At 47.8% G+C, this 19,661-nt stretch overlaps 1 protein-coding gene across 3 annotated transcripts in view; it reads left to right on the forward strand.

Annotated features, from left to right (window-relative positions):
• The first annotated feature begins 126 nt into the window (after window positions 1-126).
• LCMT2 (leucine carboxyl methyltransferase 2) overlaps window positions 127-19,661 on the forward strand; it is a 30,457-nt gene continuing 10,922 nt past the window's right edge. For 2 of the 3 annotated variants that reach the window (XM_065679035.1, XM_065679036.1), the window contains exons 1-11: window positions 127-184; window positions 453-580; window positions 1,543-1,624; window positions 1,942-2,122; window positions 5,207-5,363; window positions 8,160-8,349; window positions 8,762-8,869; window positions 8,983-9,073; window positions 10,669-10,917; window positions 11,844-12,074; window positions 19,447-19,544. In XM_065679035.1, the coding sequence (XP_065535107.1) occupies window positions 146-184; window positions 453-580; window positions 1,543-1,624; window positions 1,942-2,122; window positions 5,207-5,363; window positions 8,160-8,349; window positions 8,762-8,869; window positions 8,983-9,073; window positions 10,669-10,917; window positions 11,844-12,074; window positions 19,447-19,544 (1,554 nt within the window). In that variant the 5' untranslated portion in view covers window positions 127-145. The remainder of the gene's footprint in view (window positions 185-452; window positions 581-1,542; window positions 1,625-1,941; window positions 2,123-5,206; window positions 5,364-8,159; window positions 8,350-8,761; window positions 8,870-8,982; window positions 9,074-10,668; window positions 10,918-11,843; window positions 12,075-19,446; window positions 19,545-19,661) is intronic. The other variant, XM_065679037.1, reaches the window with a different exon arrangement.

Raw genomic sequence — 19,661 nt, forward strand, 5'->3', positions numbered from 1 at the left:
GGGCGGGCCCGGCAGGGGGCGCGCTCCGCCGGCAGCTCCTCACCGCTAACGCGCCTGTGACTGTTTGTGCGAGATGGTGCGTCACTTCCTGCGTGCGCCTTCCGGTCGCGGCGTCGCAGCGTCGCAGCGTCGCAGCGGGAGGAGGATGGGCCGGGGGCGTCCCGGAGCTCCGCGTGCCGCCGCCGTGAGTGGTCGGCGGGCAGGACCCGCCGGGTGTCTCTGCGGGGCCCCGGCCCGGAGGCGGGGCCTGGGTTCGGTTTGGGGGTCGGGGGGAAGCTGGGACGTGAGCAGCGTTCGGCGGCGCCGGCGGGAACGGCCCTTCCTTCTGCTCACCCTGCTCTCGGAGTCCCCTCGGTGCTGCCTGGCCCCGCCAGGCCCGGGCGCTTCTGGGCCTGCGGCGTCGGTCGAAAGTGCCGGGACCTTACGCGAGCGCCGTGTCCTTGTCCCGGCAGGTCCAGGGCACCGGCGGCAGCAGCGCCGTCAGCAAATGCTCAGCGGCGGCGCGGGGCTATATCCAGGATCGGTTCCTGCGGCTCCTGGTGGGGCGGCGGCGGCGGCGGCGAGCCCCGCTTGTCCACCGGTGAGCAGCGGGGGCTTCTCTGGCGGCCGGGCCCCAGTGCCTCATGGCCGGCACACGTGGGGCTCGCAGGCGGCAGAAGGGGTCCGCTGGTCCCCCAGGCCCTCAGGCATCACTTCTGGTCAAGGCACATCTTTTTAAAGTGTGTCTGGGGACACGAGCATAGTGAGCGGCAGCGTGTGGAGCACATCTCTTGGTGTAATCTCAGCAGACTGTTGGTAGTATTTTACACGGTTTAGAAGTGAAAACTGGAAGCTTTGTCTGGAGGAAAACATGTTGCCATGCTGGTTCCTAGCTCCAGTCTTCACTGCTGCTGGAAAGTGCTGTAGACATGATTTGAAAATGAATGTACCACAAACGTTAGCCTGTCAGTGGTTTGCTCAAGAATGTTACAACTTCACTAAGATGTTTGGTGGCTCAGGACAGCAGCATTATCTTTTGAATCGGTGGTGTCTGACCAGTAGTTCTTCTCTGGAGCTTTGCATGACACAATCATGAATATTTTAATGTGGTTAAAGGGTTCTGTGCTGATATGGAGGTGGAGTTTACATAATAGGAGGCTAATAGCTTAATGCAGTCAGAATGATTGTGAATTACCAAAGGGGTTTCATCTGGGATATGTTGAAGCAGACCTTGCAGGCCTGTGAAGATGAGTGTGGTCATCAGATCAGGAGTTAATTTCATATTGTTATGGCATCTGATTTGGGGCAGGAACGCGGTTATTGGCCACCCATGTAAGGGTTATCCATAGTCTTGTTGCGTAAAGCACTTAGTGAGTGCAGGAAATCTGTATTTATTAACAAGTTCTAGAGGGACAAACTCATCAGACGTCTCCCAGTGCATGGCTATAAATGTAAACTCAGTGCATAGAAACCAAGGGAGGGGGAAGAAAGAGTTTTGTGAAGTGGGGGGTGCCAGTGCTGGAGAAGCAGCATTCCTGATTACAACTGAATTTCATTCCACAGGGGTTATTACATCCGTGCCCGTGCTGTAGATCACTGTGTTCAAGACTTCCTGCTGAAGACCCAAAGCCACCCTAGGACACAGGTGCATTTCCCTTGTCTGGGTGTACTGGCAGGTTCCACTGTGTGCTTGACAAGTCTTTCTGGCATCTTGCCACTGAAGTAGCTTCTTAGTGCATCTGTTGTGACCCTTTCCCACAAGTGCACAGACAATCTGCCTGGCACTACTGTGCCTGGCCTTTGTTGCTTTGCAGACCTATCTGGGAGGGGGCAATACCTACAAAAATTTCTTCTGCTTCTTGCAGGAGCTTGCCTGATTTTGTCACTGTGCAAGTGATGTTATTGAATGCTTTTCAAACCTGGATGGTCAGGATATAACTTTTTATGATGCCTTCTCTGCAGATCTTGTCTTTAGGTGCTGGCTTTGACTCGTTATACTTCCGTTTGAAGGACAGGGGTCTTCTGCATCACACTATGGTATATGAAGTGGATTTCCCAAGTGTGGCACTCCAAAAAGCTGCTCTGATCAAAAGAACAGAAGAGTTGTCGGCATTGGTGGGAAGCAGTGAATGGGAAGGATTAGGTATGATATTTATAGAAGGAAGGTTTTGTAGGTACTAAATGTTTAGAAGCAGCAAACAGCTTCAGCCTTTAAAAAGCGAGATAGGATGATAGAGGAACTACAGAGTTGTAGGTGAAAAGATGTTCATTTTCTGAAAAGCTTTGTACCTAATGAATTGTTTGTAGCGCTGGGAGGCAGCAAGAAGATGTGCAGCTGCCAGAGGGATTTGCCAGGAGCAGATTATATCAAACTGAGTTCAGTTTCTTTCTGATACAATTTCTGAAGTACTGTGTCCAGCTTTGGGCTCTTTGGTACAAAGACGGTGGAAAACTGCAGCATGTCCAGTGAGAGGTCATGAGAATGATTAAGTGGTGGAACACATGTCGCAGGAGGGGAGGCTGAGAGAACTGGGTTTGTTCAGCCTTAGGAAGAGGAGGTTGAGAGGGAGGTGAGTCTTGCTGCAGTCTTCAGCTACCTAACAGGAAAGTGTAGACAAGACCTCATAGCAGCCTTCCAGTACCTGAAGGGGGCCTATAGGGATGCTGGGGAGGGACTCTTCATCAGGAACTGTAGTGACAGGACAAGGGGTAACAGGTTAAAACTTAAACAGGGGAAGTTTAGGTTGGATATAAGGAGGAAATTCTTTCCTGTGAGGGTGGTGAGGCACTGGAATGGGTTGCCCAGGGAGGTTGTGAGTGCTCCATCCCTGTCGGTGTTCAAGGCCAGGCTGGATGAAGCCTCGGGTGGGATGGTTTAGTGTGAGGTGTCCCTGCCCATGGCAGGGGGGTTGGAACTGGATGATCTTGAGGTCCTTTCCAACCCTAACTATTCTATGGTTCTATGATTCTAAGATGGAGCCAGATTTTCCTGAAGGCAGGAAGCAAACAATCAGTGGGCAGTGGTTGCAAGTTGTAACAAAGCAAGATCCAGTTACATATAATGAAAGTGTTGCATGGTTTTCGTTGTTTCCTCCCCTCTCCTGCTGCCATGTGAGTAGTTAAAAGCAGGGATAGATTGCCTATAAAGGTGGTGAAATCTCCAGCCTTGGAGATAGATAGTTGACTGGAGAAAGCCTTGAGCAACCTGCTACAGGTAACTCTGCTGTGAGCAAGGAGTTGGAGTGGATGATCTTCAAAGGCCCATTTTGTCCTAAATTAAGCAGTGATTTATGGACTTTATGGGTAGGAGAGAAGAGAGGACTCTTGGGTGTCTTGACTGTAATATAACTAAATTAAGCAGTGATTTATGGACTTTATGGGTAGGAGAGAAGAGAAGACTCTTGGGTGTCTTGACTGTAATATAACATGAGTTGTTGTGTTACCTGACTTTTTTTTTTTTCTCTTTCCAATGGAGATAAAAAAATGAGCCTTATGAAACTACTGTAGAATATAAGCAGAACTGAAAGGATTATTATGCTGGTTAAGTACTATGGGGCAGTTCAGTGGCAACGTGAAGGAATGTAAAGTGTGGGGTTCACAGGAGGTTTCTCCTGCATCTGATTTCCTTCAAGGTTTCCATTTGTGTTCTAGATAATATGCTATAGAAGATGAAAATGCAATAAACCAGCAGGAAATTGGGAGATGAGAGTAGGATTTTGATAAAGTACGTGAATGGTGTCCTGTACCCAGGACAAATGGTCTCTCAAATGCGGAATGAAATTCAGTAAGAACAAATGTAAGCTGCTATGTGACTGTAATAATCAATTGAAATGCCCAGTGAAGACAGGTACAGAGATGGGTGCGGAGCACAAATCTCTGCCTCCCATGAGCAGTTGGACACGTCCTGGTGAGCTCTTCCATGAGATTGTTCAGTTTCCTCTTGAATCCATTCACATGTTTAATATTGGCAGCCTTGTTGGATTGCACTGGGACAAGAGTAGGTGATTTCTAAAGGTACTTTACAGTTTGCTTTGTTTATGATTTGGTTGAAACAGGTCAGCAGCTATAGAATCATAGAATAGTTAGGGTTGGAAAGGACCTCAAGATCATCCAGTTCCAATCCCCTTGCCATGGGCAGGGACACCTCACACTAAATCATCCCACCCAAGGCTTCATCCAGCCTGGCCTTGAACACCGCCAGGGATGGAGCACTCACAACCTCCCTGGGCAATCTATTCCAGTGCCTCACCACCCTCACAGGAAAGAATTTCCTCCTTATATCCAACCTAAACTTCCCCTGTTTAAGTTTTAACCTGTTACCCCTTGTCCTGTCACTACAGTCCCTGACGAAGAGTCCCTCCCCAGCATCCCTATAGGCCCCCTTCAGACACTAGAAGCTGCTCTGAGGTCTCCACGCAGCCTTCTCTTCTCCAGGCTGAACAGCCCCAACTTTCTCAGCCTGTCTTCATATGGGAGGTGCTCCAGTCCCCTGATCATCCTCGTGGCCTCCTCTGGACTTGTTCCAACAGTTCCATGTCCTTTTTATGTTGAGGACACCAGAACTGCACACAGTACTCCAGGTATAAGCTATAGCTTATGATATTCTCATGGAGTACAGAGATACACCAGGATGATGCTTGCACAGTACATATTTGGACTAATTTCTAAGAATGGAGGTGTGTGAGACTCCCCCCAGTGTTTGCAGAGCACCGGCATGTTCTGTGTCAGGATTCAGTGCCTTTTACAGACACAAAATCTATTTAAAAAACAAGCAAACCAACCAACCTCCAAAAGCTTGAGGATGGTTTTATGGTTGTGAGGCAAACCATTTGAACCCTATCAAAGCAATGGTACTTCGTTTGCCTAAACTGAAAAGTCTGTAAATAAGAGTCCTTCAGATTTGATAGTGGTTCTATAAAAATGTTGTTAAAGTAAATACGATAAAGTTCTATTATAGTAAGTATGATAATTCTGTGCGAAATCTGCAGGTGAAATTTGCATTAGGAATAATGGATTTTTTGATCTGCATTTAATGGATCACTTCTTGGCACTATCTCATTATGGTTCATTTAGTGACGGGGATTTTCTTGTACATGTCCCAAAGAAATTGAGTTTATGGGCACAGCCCTGTGAGTGATTGCCTGTGGGGTTGCTTTTCCTGTGTGCCCCTTTTGGTCTCAGTATGCCATCCGCACTGCAGTGAGATTGTACCATTTTTATCTCCAAGGTGTCGTTACCTTTTCTGGAAAGGATTATAAATTACTGGGAGTGGATTTATCAGAGCTGTCTCAGCTGGAGAGAGCCCTGGAGGAAGCAGGATTGGACACTGAAATCACCACCCTCTTCATAGCAGAGGTGGTGCTCACCTACATGGAAAACAGCAGGTCAGTTGAGTTTTCCCCTGTTAGCTAGGTGGTGGAATGAAAAGAGTAAGCTTCTTTGTATGTATGTCACCTGGGGCTGCTGTCCTGTTATAAGAGCTTCTGTCTTGTAACTAGCCTCAGGAATTCTGTGGCAGTGTTGAGCAGCTCTTTATATCATGATTGTGATGGGGTAATCAGTGTCCACATGGCATACTAAAATGGAGGTGAAAAAAAAAATGGAGAGAAACCTTGAATGAGTGATATTGAGTTTTTTCGTTTTCTCATCCCCTGAATTCTCTGCACAGATGAGGGAGATGTTCATAAGTCCCCAGCACAGGATTCTGTATAGTGTATTGCCTCTGTTAGGATGCCTTAATAGCATGCTTTATGGTGTTGCAGGAAGATAAACTGCATCTGCCATTGGTAATTTCTTAATGCAAATGGTGGACGTACCAACTAGGAGAGCAGCGCTTCTAGATTTAGTACTCACCAACAAGGAGGGTTTGGTCGAAGTGGTGACGGTCAATGGCAGCCTTGGCTGCAGTGACCATGAGATGGTGGAGTTTAGGATCCTGTGTGGGAGGAATAGAATACCTAGCAAAGCCACAGTTCTGGATTTCCGAAGGGCCAACTTTGGCCTCTTCAGTCAACTGCTAAGGGAAGTCTCATGGGAAAGTGTACTAGGCGGTAAAGGGGCTCAAGATAGTTGGTTAGCATTCAAGGACCGCTTCTTCCAAGCTCAGGATCGGAGCGTCCCAATGAGTAGGAAATCAAGTAAGGGATCTAGGAGACCGGCGTGGTTAAACAAGGAGCTGCTGGGCAAACTCAAGTGGAAAAGGAGAATCTATGGATTATGTAAGGAGGGACTGGCCGCTTGGGAGGAATATAGGACAGTTGTTAGAGGATGTAGGGAGGCAATTAGGACAGCTAAGGCCTCCTTGGAACTCAATCTTGCTAGTCGGGTTAAAGACAATAGAAAGGGCTTCTTCAAATACATAGCAACTAAAACTAACACAAGAGGCAATATAGGCCCACTGCTGAATGAAGTGGGTGCCCTGGAGACAGAGGATATAAAGAAGGCAGAGGTGCTGAATGCCTTCTTTGCCTCTGTCTTTACTCCTGCAGACTCTCCCGGAGGGCCCCGGATTTCTATAGCCCCAGAAGGAGTCAGGACAAAGGAGGAGTTTGCTTTGGTAGATGAGGATTGGGTTAGGGATAAGCTATGCAAACTGGACATCTGTAAATCGATGGGTCCGGATGGAATGCACCCACGGGTGCTGAGGGAGCTGGCGGAGGTCATTGCTAGGCCACTTTCCATCATCTTTGGTAAGTTGTGGGAGACGGGTGAGGTGCCTGAGGATTGGCGGATGGCAAAGGTCACACCAATCTATAAGAAGGGCAAGAAGGAGGACCCGGGTAATTATAGACCGGTCAGCCTTACCTCCATCCCTGGAAAGATGATGGAACAACTTATTCTTGACTCCATCACTAGGCATATCAAGGATGAGGGGGTCATTAAGAACAGCCAACATGGTTTGATGAGGGGGAAGTCATGTATGACCAACCTTATAGCCTTCTATGAGGAAGTGACTAGGTGGAGGGATGATGGTAGAGCGGTAGATGTAGTTTTTCTTGATTTCAGTAAGGCATTTGATACTGTCTCCCACAGCATCCTCATAGATAAGCTAAAGAAGTGTGGGCTTGACGATCAAGTAGTGAGGTTGATCGAGACCTGGTTGAAAGGAAGAAGGCAGAGAGTTGTGGTCAATGGCGCAGAATCTAGCTGGAGGTCTGTGACTAGTGGAGTCCCTCAGGGGTCGGTGCTGGGACCGGTGCTGTTTAATATTTTCATCAATGACCTGGATGAGGGAACTGAGTGCACCCTCAGCAAGTTTGCTGATGACACAAAACTGGGAGGAGTGGCTGACACACCAGAGGACTGTGCTGCCATTCAGCGAGACCTGGACAGGCTGGAGAGTTGGGCGGGGAGAAACTTGATGAAATTTAACAAGGGCAAGTGTAGAGTCTTGCATCTGGGGAAGAACAACCCCATGTACCAGTACAGGTTGGGGGTTGACCTGCTGGAAAGTAGCGAAGGGGAAAGGGACCTGGGGGTCCTGGTGGATAGGAGGATGACCATGAGCCAGCAATGTGCTCTTGCGGCCAAGAAGGCAAATGGCATCTTAGGGTGCATTAGAAAGGGAGTGGTTAGTAGGTCAAGAGAGGTTCTCCTCCCCCTCTACTCAGCCTTGGTGAGGCCGCATCTGGAATATTGCGTCCAGTTCTGGGCCCCTCTGTTCAAGAAGGACAGGGAATTGCTTGAAGGAGTCCAGCGCAGAGCCACAAAGATGATGAAGGGAGTGGAACATCTCCCTTATGAGGAGAGGCTGAGGGAGCTGGGTCTCTTTAGCTTGGAGAAGAGGAGACTGAGGGGTGACCTCATCAATGTTTACAAATATGTAAAGGGTAGGTGTCAGGATGATGGAGCTAGGCTTTTTTCAGTGATATCCAGTGATAGGACAAGGGGCAATGGGTGTAAACTGGAGCATAGGAAGTTCCACGTTAACATCAGGAAGAACTTCTTTACTGTAAGAGTGACAGAGCACTGGAACAGGTTGCCCAGGGGGGTTGTGGAGTCTCCTACACTGGAGATATTCAAGGCCCGCCTGGACAAGTTCCTGTGTGATGTACTGCAGGTTACCCTGCTCTTGCAGGGGGGTTGGACTAGATGATCTTTTGAGGTCCCTTCCAACCCTTGGGATTCTGTGATTCTGTGGGCCCTCAATTTTGATTTCTGATGTACTATCTGCCTGACAGGTCTGATGCCCTGATTCAGTGGGCAGCAGAGCATTTCTCTAGGGCGTGCTTTCTGCTATATGAGCAGATGCACCCAGAAGACCCCTTTGGACGTGTCATGCAGCAGCATTTTAACCAGCTGAACTCTACGCTTCATTCTGTGGCACAGTACCCTGATTGTGAGGCACAGCAGAAGCGCTTCTTGGCAAAGGTAAGTACCTACAGCTCTGGGCACACGTGAAGCACCTGGGAAAGACTGTCACATGAAATAATTTGGGAAGTCATCAGCTGTGTCAGTTATGGGTCGAAACCAACAGGGCCAGGGCTGGGACACTGCCTTTTTCTATTAGCATGACTAGTCATTTGAAGGTCCTTCCAACCAACTTGCAGCCTCCTTTCTGTATGGTATTAAGGCAGGATGGGTTCCTCTAAGACTTCTGATACAACAAATTAAGTTTCTAAGCTTTACGGGTAAGAGACCTATCCTCACCAGATTCTGGGCTGCTGTTGTTCCAGCTAGACAGCTTATGGTTTATGCCGGTGTTTAATTTAGGGTCTTAATTTTCTTGTGGGATGTGAGTCTATCCTTCTGAGGTAATCATTTTGAGGGATTTCTGTTTCAGGGCTGGACTGAGTGCAGTGTCATGGATATGAATGAGTTTTTCACCTGTTGTACTCCAGAAGACGAGCAGCAACGAGTGCAGACTCTGGAGCCTTTTGATGAATATGAGGTAACCCTCCTTTATTCTGAACACCAGTGACCTGGCTAGCAGCTCCTTCCTACTGCTTGTTCTTCAGATTTTTGAGGGAGATTGGTTTTGTTTTTTCTTTCGGCCTGCTACAGGAATGGCATCTGAAATGTTCTCATTACTTTGTCCTGGCTGCATCAAAGGGGATGGAACCTTCGTGGACTCCGCTGTTACCCAGTATGACAGGTACATACCCACTAGTTTTTGTAGTATTCTTTCATCTCCTGCAGACTTCCTTGAGGGGTTTTAGGAGACAGTTAAACCCTGGAAGGAACTGATCAGATGCATCATCTGAGTAGCTTTCTTCATCTCTCTAACAGTGATTCTGCTGCCCATAGTGAGGCCAAGGCAATGTCCTGATGCTGGTGCTTCTGACCAGTTTCATTCTTCCAGACTATTGAACCTTCCAGTCTGAACAGCTCTTCCTTCTGTTTATACATGGGTCCTTCCAGTGCGTGATTGAAATGCCAGTCTACCATGCTCCTCCTCCTATTTTGGGGATCCCACAGACTCTCTGTTTTCAATGTATTCCCACTTGCCTCCATACATGGCTCTTTGAGCCATTCTATCCTTTCAGCTCCCAAAAGGTTGTTATGTTTTACTTAAAATCATAGAATCATAGAATAGTTAGGGTTGGAAAGGACCTTAAGATCATCTAGTTCCAACCCCCCTGCCGTGAGCAGGGACACCTCACACTAAACCATGCTACCCAAGGCTCTGTCCAACCTGGCCTTGAACACTGCCAGGGATGGAGCATTCACAACCTCCCTGGGCAACCCATTCCAGTGCCTCAGCACCCTTACGGTAAAGAACTTCTTCCCTATATGCAGTCTAAACTTCCCCTGTTGAAGTTTGAACCCGTTACCCCTTGTCCTGTCACTGCAGTCTCTAATGAATAGTCCCTCCCCAGCATCCCTATAACCCCTCTTCAGATACTGAAAGGCTGCTCTGAGGTCTCCATGCAGCTTCTCTTCTCCAGGCTGAACAGCCCCAACTTTCTCAGCCTGTCTTCATACGGGAGGTGCTCCAGCCCCTGATCATCCTCGTGGCCTCCTCTGCACTTGTTCCAACAGTTCCATGTCCTTTTTATGTTGAGGACACCAGAACTGCACACAATGCTCCAGGTGAGGTCTCACAAGAGCGGAGTGGAGGGGCAGGATCACCTCCTTCAACCTGCTGGTCATGCTCCTTTTGATGCAGCCCAGGATACGGTTGGCTTTCTGGGCTGCGAGCCTACACTGAAGCCGGCTCATGTTCATTTTCTCATCAACCAGCACGCCCAAGTCCTTCTCCGCAGGGCTGCTCTGAATCTCTTCTCTGCCCAGTCTGTAGCTGTGCCTGGGACTGCTCTGACCCAGGTGTAGGACCTTGCACTTTTCATGGTTAAACTTCATAAGGTTGGCATCTGCCCACCTCACAGACGTGTCGAGGTCCCTCTGGATGGCATCCCTTCCCTCCAGTGTATCAACTGGACCACACAGCTTGGTGTCATCGGCAAACTTGCTGAGGGCGCACTCAATCCTACTGTCCATGCCACTGACAAAGATGTTAAACAAGACCGGTCCCAACACTGATCCCTGAGGGACACCACTCGTTACCAGTCTCTAGCCGTTTAAACCATTACAGCTTGATTTCTAGTGCAGGTCAGATTCTCTGTGCTCTGTCAAGTTGCTTCACAATGTTTTCTTCTTGAAAAGCTGAAGATTTGCTTAATCTCTCATTTAAAATGTAGTCCTTGGTTCTTGTTTATGCTGAGTTCTTTGGTTCTCTCTGGCTTACAGTTCCCCATGGTGCTGTTGGAATGGCTGGGAGTGTCCCTGCAGTGCGTGCGATGCGCTCTGACACTTCCGGGCTGAGACGTTATGGTCACCACTCTGTTCTTCTAAAACGCGATGTGATCCTCACCACTGGAGGCTTTGGGGAGGAGGATGGACAGCACTGCAGGATGAGGAATTTTCATGTGCTAATAAAACATGCAGGCTGCTGGAAAGCTGGCTGTGTGAAGAAGGAAAATACTGATAAAAGATGGGGTGAGTTCTCATGCTGGTGTCAAGTGTAAGGAAGATGTTTTTGTGTGACAATGAATCATGTCTAGTGGAAACCTAATGTCGTGATACAATTATGCTGGCAGACAAAGAGATCTGAAGGTTCTGAATGCTAAGCGTCAGGTCCTGCGCTTGGGCCACAACAACCTCATGAAACCCTCCAGGCTTGGGGAAGAGTGGCTATAAAGTTCTTCATGCAAAAGGACCTGGGGGTGCTGGTTGATGGAGCTGAACATGAGCAGCTTGTGCCCAGGCAGGCAGGAATCCCCCAGCATCCTAGCCGGTATTAGCACCAGTGCGGCAGCAGGGCCAGGGCAGTGGCTGTGCCCCTGCACTGGGCACTGGTGAGGCCGCACCTCGGATCCTGTGCTCAGCTCTGGGCCCCTCACTGCAAGAGAGACCTTGGGGTGCTGGAGTGGGGCCAGAGAAGGGCACTGGAGCTGGTGCAGGGCCTGGAGCACAAGTGTGATGGGGAACGGCTGAGGGACCTCGGGGGTTCAGTCTGGAGAAGAGAAGGGTCGGGGAGACCTTATCGCTCCCTACAACTGCCTGACAGGAGGATGGAGCCAGGAGGGGGCTGGGCTCTGCTCCTGGGGAGCAAGGGAGAGGGGAAACATCCTCAAGCTGCCCCAGGGGTGGTTTAGATGAGATTAGGAATAATTTCTTCCTTGGAAGGGTTATTGAGCATTGGAACAGGCTGCCCAAGGCAGTGGTGGAGTCACCATCCCTGGAGGTATTTAAAAGATGTGCAGACATGTTTATGGACATGGTGTAGTGGTAGACTTGGCAGTGTTGTGTTTATGGTTGGATTTGATGATCTTAAGGTGTTTTCCAACTTAAGTGACTCTAAAATTCTATAAATTTAATGGGAGAAAAATGTGTGTGAACTGTAATGTTTTGTATTTCTGCAGATGAGAGGCTGTTCCATACTGTGTCATGTGTGTCCAACAGTCTGGCCCTGGTGGTAGGAGGACGAACATCGCCATCGAGTGCAGGCTTGGGAATGTTGTGGCTGAAGTTCCATGAAACCTATAATGCCTTGGACCCGGGTGACATTACAGTGAAACTTGTAAGTCTGCAGCCTAATGCTGAGCCAGCTGCTTTGCGTTGGAGGCACAGCACAACTGAAGTGATGTTTAAAGGTAAAAAACCTAGAAATGGCTGTAGGCATGCAGAAGTATATAAATTCCAGAATAAATGGGACAGTCCTGTCTAGACTGTGAGTTCTAAAAGGCCAGTTGTCAGGATACAGCCTTACTTTTTAGTCATGTAGTACAGGCTATGATGTTAATGTTCGTGCATTGTATTCCTTTGTCCGAAACATTATCTTTTTTCTGAACATTTTGGAAAGAATGTGATATTTTTAATTCATCACCCCTTTAGAGAATCCAATTATGTAAAGATTTGTTCAGGTGGTGGTTTTGTTTTTTTTTCCTTTCCCCCAGGCTTAAAGAACTTTGGCTTCATTTAGAATCATAGAATTATAGAATAGTTAGGGTTGGAAAGGACCTCAAGATAATCGAGTTCCAACCCCCCTGCCATGGTCAGGGACACCTCACACTAAACCATCTCACCCAAGGCTTCGTCCAACCTGGCCTTGAACACTGCCAGGGATGAAGCATTCACAACCTCCCTGGGCAACCCATTCCAGTGCCTCACCACCCTAACAGGAAAGAATTTCCTCCTTATATCCAATCTAAATTTCCTCTGTTTTAAGTTTTAACCCATTACCCCTTGTCCTGTCACTACAGTCCCTGACGAAGAGTCCCTCCCCAGCATCCCTATAGGCCCCCTTCAGATATTGGAAGGCTGCTATGACGTCTCCACGCTGCCTTCTCTTCTCCAGGCTGAACAGCCCCAACTTTCTCAGCTTGTCTTCATACGGGAGGTGCTCCAGTCCCCTGATCATCCTCGTGGCCCTTCTCTGGACTTGTTCCAACAGTTCCATGTCCTTTTTATGTTGAGGACACCAGAACTGCACACAATGCTCCAGGTGAGGTCTCACAAGAGCAGAGGGGCAGGATCACCTCCTTCAACCTGCTGGTCACGCTCCTTTTGATGCAGCCCAGGATACGGTTGGCTTTCTGGGCTGTGAGCACACACTGCAGCCGGCTCATACTCATTTTCTCATCGACCAGCACCCCCAAGTCCTTCTCTGCAGGGCCTCTCTGAATCTCTTCTTTGCCCAATCTGTAGCTGTACCTGAGATTGCTCTGACCCAGGTGTAGGACCTTGCACTTGTCATGGTTAAACTTCACAAGGTTGGCATCTGCCCACCTCACAAGCGTGTTGAAGTCCTTCTGGGTCGCATCCCTTCCCTCCAGTGTATCAACCGAACCACACAGCTTGGTGTCATCGGCAAACTTGCTGAGGGCACACTCAATCCCACTGTCCATGTCAGCGATGAAGATGTTAAACAAGACCGGTCTCAACACCAATCCCTGAGGGACACCACTCGTTACCGGTCTCCAGCCGGACATTGAGCCATTGATCACAACTCTTTGTGTGCAGCCATCCAGCCTGTTCTTTATCCACCGAGTGGTCTATCCATCAGATTGATGTCTCTCCAACTTAGAGACAAGGATGTTGTGTGGGACAGTGTCGAACGCTTTGCACAAGTCCAGGTAGATGATGTCAGCTGCTCTACCGCTGTTCGTCAGTTCTGTAGCCCCATCATAGAAGGCCACCAAATTGGTCAGGCAGGATTTCCCCTTAGTGAAGCGATGCTGGCTGTCACCGAGCACCTTGTTGTTTTTCATGTGCCTTAGCATGCCTTCCAGGAGAATGTGCTCCAAGATTTTTCCAGGCACAGAGGTGAGACTGACTGGTCAGTAATTACAGAATCACAGAATCCCAAGGGTTGGAAGGGACCTCAAAAGATCATCCAGTCCAACCCCCCTGCAAGAGCAGGGTAACCTGCAGTACATCACACAGGAACTTGTCCAGGCGGGCCTTGAATATCTCCAGTGTAGGAGACTCCACAACCCCCCTGGGCAACCTGTTCCAGTGCTCTGTCACTCTTACAGTAAAGAAGTTCTTCCTGATGTTAACGTGGAACTTCCTATGCTCCAGTTTACACCCATTGCCCCTTGTCCTATCACTGGATATCACTGAAAAAAGCCTAGCTCCATCATCCTGACACCTACCCTTTACATATTTGTAAACATTGATGAGGTCACCCCTCAGTCTCCTCTTCTCCAAGCTAAAGAGACCCAGCTCCCTCAGCCTCTCCTCATAAGGGAGATGTTCCACTCCCTTAATCATCTTTGTGGCTCTGCGCTGGACTCCTTCAAGCAATTCCCTGTCCTTCTTGAACAGAGGGGCCCAGAACTGGACGCAATATTCCAGATGCGGCCTCACCAAGGCTGAGTAGAGGGGGAGGAGAACCTCTCTTGACCTACTAATCACTCCCTTTCTAATGCACCCATTTGCCTTCTTGGCCACAAGAGCACATTGCTGGCTCATGGTCATCCTCCTATCCACCAGGACCCCCAGGTCCCTTTCCCCTTCGCTACTTTCCAGCAGGTCAACCCCCAACCTGTACTGGTACATGGGGTTGTTCTTCCCCAGATGCAAGACTCTACACTTGCCCTTGTTAAATTTCATCAAGTTTCTCCCCGCCCAACTCTCCAGCCTGTCCAGGTCTCGCTGAATGGCAGCACAGTCCTCTGGTGTGTCAGCCACTCCTCCCAGTTTTGTGTCATCAGCAAACTTGCTGAGGGTGCACTCAGTTCCCTCATCCAGGTCATTGATGAAAATATTAAACAGCACCGGTCCCAGCACCGACCCCTGAGGAACTCCACTAGTCACAGACCTCCAGCTAGATTCTGCGCCATTGACCACAACTCTCTGCCTTCTTCCTTTCAACCAGTTCTCGATCCACCTCACTACTTGATCGTCAAGCCCACACTTCTTTAGCTTATCTATGAGGATGCTGTGGGAGACAGTATCAAATGCCTTACTGAAATCAAGAAAAACTACATCTACCGCTCTACCATCATCCCTCCACCTAGTCACTTCCTCATAGAAGGCTATAAGGTTGGTCATACATGACTTCCCCCTCATCAAACCATGTTGGCTGTTCTTAATGACCCCCTCATCCTTGATATGCCTAGTGATGGAGTCAAGAATAAGTTGTTCCATCATCTTTCCAGGGATGGAGGTAAGGCTGACCGGTCTATAATTACCCGGGTCCTCCTTCTTGCCCTTCTTATAGATTGGTGTGACCTTTGCCATCCGCCAATCCTCAGGCACCTCGCCCGTCTCCCACGACTTACCAAAGATGATGGAAAGTGGCCTAGCAATGACCTCCGCCAGCTCCCTCAGCACCCGTGGGTGCATTCCATCCAGACCCATCTATTTACAGATGTCCAGTTTGCATAGCTGATCCCTAACCCAATCCTCATCTACCAAAGCAAACTCCTCCTTTGTCCTGACTCCTTCTGGGGCTATAGAAATCCGGGGCCCTCCGGGAGAGTCTGCAGGAGTAAAGACAGAGGCAAAGAAGGCATTCAGCACCTCTGCCTTCTTTATATCCTCTGTCTCCAGAGTACCCACTTCTTGATTATATTTTTCTTATTGTATATACCCAGGTCTTGTTGTGCCTTTTCCTGTTTGTCGAGGTGGAAAGTATTTGTGAGAGGTTTTACTAAACCTGTCAAAAAGGAAAGGCTGAGCAGTCTCAGCTCTTTCCTGAACTGAGCATGTGAATTTATCCAACAGTTGAACAGGATTTCAGTTATCGGTGCTATTAATACATGGATTAATACAAAGATTCGTTACATAACCTACACGACTTTTATCATGTGATAATGACATTTATTCAGATCATCCCCCAGGGATGCTGGGGAGGGACTCTTCGTCAGGGACTGTAGTGACAGGACAAGGGGTAACAGGTTAAAACTTAAACAGGGGAAGTTTAGATTGGATATAAGGAAGAAGTTCTTTCCTGTTAGGGTGGTGAGACACTGGAATTGGTTGCCCAGGGAGGTTGTGAGTGCTCCATCCCTGGCAGTGTTCAAGGCCAGGTTGGATGAAGCCTTGTGTGGGATGGTTTAGTGTGAGGTGTCCCTGCCTATGGCAGGGGGGGTTGGAACTAGATGATCTTGAGGTCCTTTCCAGCCCTAACTATTCTATGATTCTATGATTCTATGAAATTCATCCAGTCCATGATACCAGGCTACGTGTCTTGTAACAGCCTCTCGGGATAGGAGGGACGGTGTGTAGTGTTGCATTGTTGCCTGCTGATGACACTGCAGACTCGTCTGGTCACTGCTGAGCTTGTCTGGTTTCATCAAAGTTCATTTTTTGTTGAGGTGATGATCAGAGGGACGTCATGGTCAGTCAATGGTGACCTGAGGACAATTCTGCTGCTGGCTTTTCCCATTACTTTATTCTCTGCTGGTGATCATGACAGCACATATCTTCTCTTCAAAGCCCAGAGTGGTGGGGATGGGCATGTAGCTGATGGGCTATAAAAGTGTTACGTAGCAAGCAACAGCATATAGTTGAGATCTCTGTCTGTTTTCCCAAAAAATTAAATCCCCTTGAGGTACACACTGGACTTCCCCATCTTTCTTCATTACCGACCAAGTATATCTGGGTCCCTGAGCAAAAGCAATCCCACAAATGGGTTTGCCTTTGCCTGAAGCAGGAATAATCCAAAACTGTCTTCCCTAGCAAATTCTTTATGTGCACCACAGGAGCTTTATCCCCCTCTCTCTATATATATACTTTATGTAAAAGTTCTGACTGGACTGGACCAGCCCTGTTGTCAGATCCCCTCATGTTTACCAGCCAGGTGGGTTTTGATAAACGTGTATTCCAATGTTTGAAAGTCCCACCACCCATTGCTCTAAGTGTAGTTTTTAACCGCCCACTGTACCTTTCCATTTTCCCAGAGGCGGGTGCATGGTAGGGGATGTGATACACCCACTCAATGCCATGCTCTTTGGCCCACATGTCCATAAGGCTATTCCAGAAATGAGTCTCATTGTCTGATTCAGTTCTCTCTGGGGAGCTGTGTTGCCACAAAATTTGTTTCTCAAGGCCCAGGATAGTGTTCTGGGCAGTGGCGTGGGGCACAGCGTATGTTTCCAGCCATCCGGTGGTTGCTTCCCCCATGGTAAGCACATGGCGCTTGCCTTGGTGGGTTGATGGGAGTGTGATATAATCAATCTGCCATGACTCCCCATGTTTGTACTTCAGCCATTGTCCTTCATACTGGAGAGGTTTTAACCGCTCGGCTTGCTTAATTGCAGCACATTTCACATTCATGAATAACCTGGGTGATAGTGTTCATTGTTAAGCCCACCCCTTGATCACGAGCCCATCTGTGTGTTGCATCTCTGCCTTGATCGCCTGAGATGTCATGGGGCTATGGGGCTAAGAACAATCCACCCTTATGTTGCCAATCTAAGTCCATCTGAGCCACTTCAATCTTAGCAGCTTTATCCACTTGTCGGTTGTTCTGGTGTTCCTCAGTGGCCCGACTCTTGGGTACATGAGCGTCTACATGGCGTACCTTCATCACCAGGTTTTGCACCCGGGCAGTGACATCTTGCCACAGTGCAGCAGCCCAGATGGGTTTACCTCTGGGTTGTGTGGTAACACCCCCACAGGGCACTTGCCACCATCCGTGAGTCAGTGTAGACATAAAGTACTGGCCACTTTTCTTGTTCAGCAATGTCCAAGGCCAGCTGGATGGCTTTCACCTCGGCAAACTGAATCGATTCACCCGCTCCTTAAGCAGTTTCTGTAACTTATTGTTGGGGCCTCCGTACAGTTGCCTTCCATCTCCAATGCTTTCCCACACCATGGCAGGACCCATCAGTAAACAAGGCATACTGCTTTTCACTTTCTGACAGTTCCTTATGTGGTGGGGCCTCTTCAGCACACATCACCTCCTCCTCTGGTGACATTCCAAACTCTTTGCCCTCTGGCCAGTCCATGATGACTTCTAGAATGCCTGGACAACTGGGATTTCCTGTTCTAGCTTGTGGTGTAATTAGTGCAGCCCACTTACTCCATGTAGCATTTGTTGCATGATGCGTATTTTGTATACTACATAATCCCCAGTGGTAAGTAGAATTGAAGCCTAAGGTCATGGTCTGTTCTGGAAGACACAGAAAGGGACGTAGTCTGTTCTGAAAGACACAGAAATGTCTTTGAAATAACTTATGGCTAAAGTTATTTATGCTTCATCACACCAGAAAGAAGTTTCAGATCTTGTCTGAAGGATATTTTAATTTTGGAGCAGGATCCTTAGCTCTTTACCCAGGAGAAGTGCCTCAGAAGAGGCACTCTTCTGGTAGCAACTGACACCTACTCAGTAGTGCTGAATAGGTCTAGAATCAAGCCCTGCAGTGGCCTGCTGAAGGTTTGTTTAGTAAGAGATGCTGACTGTAAGGGGCAAAACCTTCGGCAGTTGTTAGCAGGTCAGTGCTGGGACTTAGTGGAATTCAAGAGGTGAAAGCTGACCTTTCTTAAGCTGCTTCCTTCTCCACTATTGAGAGGCAGGAAGCTACTGAAGGAAACACCAAGGGAATTGTTAAGTAGTTGTTCATCTAGTCTGGAGCATGCTTTGAATTTGTGGAGTGGAGTTTAATTAGCACCATAGTGGAGTTGAGGGTTCAGCCTTCCAGTTAACATTTTATATCAAAGAAACGAATTCTAAATGGGCAAATAAAATTTTATAAATAATTAATTGGGTTTTTTCTTGTATAGTGTCTTATTTTTGCCTTGATTTTGCTTTGTAGTTGAAGTAAGTGACCACACTTGTGTTATTTGCACAGCCTATTACAAGGAAGTGAGCTGACAGGGCATAGTGCAGTAAACACACATCCTTGACATCTACCCAAAGTACTTGTGCACCTTTTGTACCTCCTTTTTGAGGCTTCTCCAGATTAACTCCTACACATTTAAATTATCATCATCTTTTTGTATGAACAACTCTTGTTGTCTGAGGAGGTTTTATCTGTTTTTCCTGGGATAAATATATTTCATTGTGTTGCTATGGTTTCTGTACTTACGATTTTCTAGTTTCATTAGTTCTACAGGTGTAATCTTTCTACTGCTTAATTTTTCTTCCTTAAATCCTTTCAGTGTATTAAAAAATATGGTTTCTCCTGGTTTTGAGACTACAGTGTGTAATTCCCATTCAGACTTTAAACATTCAGAAACTGCGTAATATAAGTGGATGATGGGGGTCTTTTGAATGACCACAGACATGAAGAATACAGGTTCTTAGTAAAAGTATTTAGCCTCGATGTCTTATAAAAGATGTAGATGGAAGAGTAATTCCTGTATTCATGAATTGATGTCTTGCATTTACTGCTAAAATCTGGAAATGTTCATCAGGTTGCAGGATGTCTCAATATAAATAGTGTCTTAAACTTCCGCCTGCCAGCATTAATTTCTGGCTTTGGTCAGCTTCCCGTCTATGCAAACAGAAGCCTTCTTTTGTGACATGCCAGATTCTAACTTCTCTTTTCACCTGGTTGTTTTTTTCTGTAGGCAAGAAGTACCTCTTTGTGTATGGTGGCCGCTCTGCTCTGGAGCCTGTGCTGGGGGACTGGTATTTCTTGCATGCTCAAGAGTTTTTCTGCACTGGGGTAAGAACTTAGGGAGGCCTGAGAAGTAGAAATAGCCTTCACTTTGTAGGTGTGTGCTGCTGTGTTGCAAGCCCAACTAAATTACAGAGGTATTGCCATATTGAAGAGGATGACATT

The sequence above is a fragment of the Lathamus discolor genome, chromosome 4 (genome assembly GCF_037157495.1).
Source record: "Lathamus discolor isolate bLatDis1 chromosome 4, bLatDis1.hap1, whole genome shotgun sequence".
Taxonomy (NCBI): domain Eukaryota; kingdom Metazoa; phylum Chordata; class Aves; order Psittaciformes; family Psittacidae; genus Lathamus; species Lathamus discolor.